Source organism: Sinocyclocheilus grahami, unplaced genomic scaffold, assembly GCF_001515645.1.
Source record: "Sinocyclocheilus grahami isolate Dianchi unplaced genomic scaffold, SAMN03320097.WGS_v1.1 scaffold863.1, whole genome shotgun sequence".
NCBI lineage: Eukaryota > Metazoa > Chordata > Actinopteri > Cypriniformes > Cyprinidae > Sinocyclocheilus > Sinocyclocheilus grahami.
This window is the reverse complement of record NW_015506042.1, coordinates 462,586-467,360: the sequence shown is the minus strand read 5'-3', so window position 1 is coordinate 467,360 and position 4,775 is coordinate 462,586. Positions and strand designations below refer to the sequence as shown.

At 39.6% G+C, this 4,775-nt stretch overlaps 1 protein-coding gene across 1 annotated transcript in view; it reads right to left on the bottom strand.

The window, feature by feature from the left end:
- Nucleotides 1–461: 461 nt before the first annotated feature.
- The window catches only part of LOC107563224 (interleukin enhancer-binding factor 3 homolog), a 15,100-nt gene continuing 10,786 nt past the window's right edge, over nucleotides 462–4,775 (bottom strand). Inside the window, exons 7-14 of the mRNA XM_016248036.1 lie at nucleotides 2,792–2,889; nucleotides 2,579–2,690; nucleotides 2,352–2,465; nucleotides 2,057–2,262; nucleotides 1,817–1,969; nucleotides 952–1,089; nucleotides 712–855; nucleotides 462–626 (exon numbers count right to left, since the gene is read on the bottom strand). Of these exons, the coding sequence (XP_016103522.1) occupies nucleotides 462–626; nucleotides 712–855; nucleotides 952–1,089; nucleotides 1,817–1,969; nucleotides 2,057–2,262; nucleotides 2,352–2,465; nucleotides 2,579–2,690; nucleotides 2,792–2,889 (1,130 nt within the window). The remainder of the gene's footprint in view (nucleotides 627–711; nucleotides 856–951; nucleotides 1,090–1,816; nucleotides 1,970–2,056; nucleotides 2,263–2,351; nucleotides 2,466–2,578; nucleotides 2,691–2,791; nucleotides 2,890–4,775) is intronic.

Here is a 4,775-nt window from a genome sequence, read left to right as displayed (position 1 = left end):
ATTGTTAAAACAATGAGAATGACAAAACAGCACTGAAAAACAACAGGGAAAAATATAATATTTTTGGTACCATTCATTGAATAGGCTTAATTGTGCGAGAATAATTGAAAAAAGCTTGACCCCTAATACTCCGTTTGCATTTATGTTATGCTTAGAAAAATTGTCTCATTTATGTACGTTCAAAATTTCTGTGCATTTTAAGCCTTTTCCCATTACTACACACAATCTTTTTTAACATCAAATGTCAAAATACTTGCTTCGCAAATAGATACATTTGTTTCAAGTGTTATAAGAATTATGGCGGTTAATGTCAAACAATTTTTCCCACCAAAACTGATGTTAGAAACTTCAGTATGTCAGCACAGTGTTACGTGTAGTTTTTATCCATATTCAGTGAAAGTTAGGTATTAAATAGTTTGATTCAGAGCTGGATCTCTGAGTGTTAAGGTTTGGCTAAATCCCTAATGCAAAGCGATGCTTTCAGACAGCAATGGAACTGTACCTTGATTGAATCCTCCACCATTAAATCCACGACCTCGGCCCCTGCCACGTCCTCTTCCTCTGCCCCTGGGATTGATTGCCATGTCAGCAGGCGGCCCACTCACCATCCCAAATCCAGCGGGGTGCTAAAATTAGCAAATCAGACAATTATACACGGAATATATAAGTGGAGATAATAATGACACTGAAAAAAGGAAGAAACAGGCATACCATTGGAGGCATTTTCTTCTTCTTGTTTGCCTCGGAGTTGGAGCCTTCTGGGAAGAGCTTCTCCAGGGCTGCAAGTGCTGCGTAGGCCTTTGCCACCTTTTTATTGGATCCGGCACCCTGAAATTTTTGTCCGTCAATCTCCACCTGAAGTCAGGAAGGAAAAATAAGAGAAATGAGAATTCAATATTACAAAAACGCAATATAAAGAACTAGAATGCGTCTCCGAGTTAATGTCCTCACCTCCATGACGAAGCGCTTGTCGTGGCTTCCACCGGTCTCAGAGATGAGCTCGTACTTCAGTCCTCTGCGTTTTTCGTTGAGCTCCATGACAGGGTTTTTTCCATGCTTGGTTAGGATGGGCCCCTGCTGTTTAGCACTCTGAGAAAGCGAAAGAGGAGGAACAAGCTCTTATAAGACTGAACAACATGCCTCATTAGAGGTTTGGTGCAACTAATCAGTCAAAATTAAACCATAATGAATGTCATTTGCACTTTTTTGCATGTAAAACATTACGGTTAAAGTAAAGTAAATTCAGTGATGTTTCTGAAATAATTCTCTTATGCTCAAAAAGGCTGCATTTATTTGATTAAAAAAAATACGGTAAAAACATTAATATTGTGAAAAATTATTACTATTTGAAATAACCATTTTCTATTGTTATACGTCTTAAAATGTTATTTATTTTTGTAATGGCAAAGCTGGATTTTCAGCATCATTACTCCAGTCTTCAGTGTCACTTGATTCTTCAGAAATCATTCTAATATACTGATTTGATGCACAAGAAACATTTCTTATTATTATCAATGTTAAAACAGTTGTGCTGCTTATTTTTGTGGAAACTTTTTTTCTTCCTCAGAATTCTTTGATGAATAGTAAATACAGCATTTCCTTAAAATAGAAATGTTTTGTAACATTATACAAGTTTTTACCGTCACTTTTGATCAATTTAAGACAGAACAAGTGCATTCATTTTTATTAATTTATTTAACCCTTTAACATTTTTATTTGCATTATAAAACTGCCCACAAGACTCTCTTTAATTATAAGCCACTATATGGATACATCTTGTTAAAAAATTAAATTAAATTAAAAATCTCTTTGGTACCTCGTCAGTGGGGCTGTCAGCGGTTGGTGCTGTTTCTGGCTCCATTTGGGTCACAGCGGGCAAAGTCTCCTGAGTGGTCACCGGCTCCTCCTGTTTCACCAGTTCAGCTATCTTTTGCTCCAATCCCGTTGGCAGACCCATATCTTGCAACACCTGGAGAAGGAATTAAAACATTCAGTTTCTAGTTTCAGACTGGTTCATTAAGCCAAAAAATTGATCTTCTACATCAAGGTGTCTTACTTTGACAGCTACGTGTAGTTTCGCAGTGCGTTTGGAGGGACCAGATGCTTCAAAGTTCTTTCCGTCCACCTCTACAGCCATAGTAAACACCGGCACATGAACAGGCCCAGTCTGAGAGATGAGTTTGTACTGTAGACCCGGCTTCAGCTGGTTCAGACGCATCAGGGCATTCATGGCCTGTGGCGGCTCTGCCTTCTCCTCTGGAGCTGAAGGCCAGAAGACAAGTTATGTTTTGTGTGCAATGTTATGCGTAATTCCACTATAAGCAGATTGTGAACATATGAACAGCATTTACATTTCTTTTGCAATTTCTTCTTCTTCTTGTTTGGATTCTTGTCATCAGTAGCCTCCTCCTCCTCTATGGGGCGTTTCATTGGCGGCATGTAGGTTGTGCTGGGTGGGATTTGAACTATGGAGATGAAAGACGACAAAAGTCAAGTTTCTCTCTCAAAATAGATGGATTTGTTACACAACAAATCATCTATCAAGTAAAGAAAAATGTCCACTTCCACTTAATTTTACCTGTATAGTCAATAGGTGTCTCACTCCTTGGTTTTCTAGGCATTTTTGAAGGAAGCGGGTCCATACCGAGCACTTTGTGCAGCTGTCCAAAAGCTGAAAGCCTTAAGGCATGCTGTTAATCAAAAAGATGGCAATGTCACTCATAATGCTCAAATGAGATCTGCACGCAATCAAATGCAAAACTGTAATAAAAACAGCAAATTGTGGACAAACCTGAGCACTCTGGGTGATGTCCTCCCGCTGCTGGCGATCCATGTGACCAATGGCATCTGTTGGCTCCTTTTCGCAAGGGTCACAAATGCCTGAACCTTCTAAAGCAGATAGATTCACATTCAAATTAAGAAATAACAAAAGCATCTTTGTAGTATTCTATACATCACAACGGTCGATTCAACAGTATACAACAGTATGTACAATACAATAGTAACTACTAGGGCTGCACGATTAATCGCATGCGATATTTAACGCGCATCTTGTCAGAAAGCCGGTTCTGTAATCAGCGGTAAATCTCCATCACCTGCGGGCTTTCACATTGAGCAGCATTAACTACACAGAGCCGTTGTTCACTGAGGAGCTGCGCTAAAAATCGCGCGAATATGAACGTGGTTTGGCGCAGCTCGTCAGTGTTAATCGTGCAGCCCTAATATTTTTGATGAAATCTGAGGGCTCTCTGACCCTCCCATAGACAGCAAGGTAACTACCATGTTCAAGGTCCAGAAAAGTACCAAGATGATCGACAAAGTAGTCCGTGTGACATCAGTGGTTCAACTGTAAAGTTACGAAGCTACAAGAATAAATTTTTTGCGCAAAGAAAAGAAAAATAACGACTTTATTCCACATTTTCGTCTCTACTGCGTCACTTGTGGACGCGCGTTCACGACAGTATCATGACGCGAGCGTGTGGCGGCGTCATGATACGCAGTAGAGACGAAAATGTGGAATAAAGTCGTTACTTTTCTTTTGTTTCTTTTCTGGACCTTGAACGTGGTAGTTACCTTGCTGTCTATGGGAGGGTCAGAGAGCCCTCAGATTTCATCAAAAATATCTTAAATTGTGTTCCAAAGATGAACGGAGGTCTTACGGCTTTGGAACAACACGAGGGTGAGAAAATAATGACAGAATTTTCATTTTTGGGTGAACTAACCCTTTAATATGGAGGCACTGAAGATCTTTGTTTATGTGATTTTGACCTAACGTTACACTGTACATGAAGTGTGAGAACAGTTAGCTATTTAGGTTTGTAATAGCATGGACTCAATAACTTTAACGTTAGCTAGTTTTAGCCAGAGATACTTTGCTGAAGCACATGATGGCATTAATGTTCTGCTTGAGCAGATGAAAATTGTAACTTATTGAGTGTATGACAACCAGAAAATTAACGTTTTTGTCTTCATTGGGATTGGGGTTGAATGCTTAGGGACATTTTACATTTTGTTTTGTGTGGGTTTAGAAAATGTAATAAAATAAAATCTATTGCCCATCCTCTCAGGATACCTGGAATCAGTGTTACAAGTACCACAAGCACATCGTTGTTCCATTTTTGTAGCATAAACACCATCAAACCAATGAGCTCTTCGGATCTTCCAATGTGCTGAAACCTAAAGATGTCCAAAGTTTCGCTCCCCGTGCAACTGATACTCGACTGCCATTGGCTCATCTGCGTTGGAGGGGAGGGGCTTACATATAGGTCAATAGGTTGTTTGCAATCACGTGATTCTGATGACGCGCGAAATGCAGCTGGAGGGCAGGAAGTGATTTTTCTCCATAGAAATCACTGGCAGAAACTCAAAATGCCTGTGTTTTGCGCTGTTTATGGATGCTCAAATCGGACAAACCGAGAAACCACAAGGAGTTTTTATCGTGTACAAAAATTCAAGAATTTGACTGAAAAACTCTGGGAAAAGTGGCTTGTAAACCTGCGTCTGCGGTCGGGAGGAGCGAAGCCGGATAATGCTCGTGTGTGCAAATGGTTAATATAAGATAATATATTAAAATATGAATAAAGAAATATAAATAGATACAGGGTGACACTGTCAGAATTCACTGAATGCTAAACGCCACACATAGACACGAAGTAAATAAGATATTGTTTGCAGTTCACGGAATCGTGAGATTGCGATAAATTGAAGTGAGTGACAGCTTTTTAGTGATTAGCGATTATATGAAAGCGCTATTTGCTCGCTTTCTAGGCAGGCTA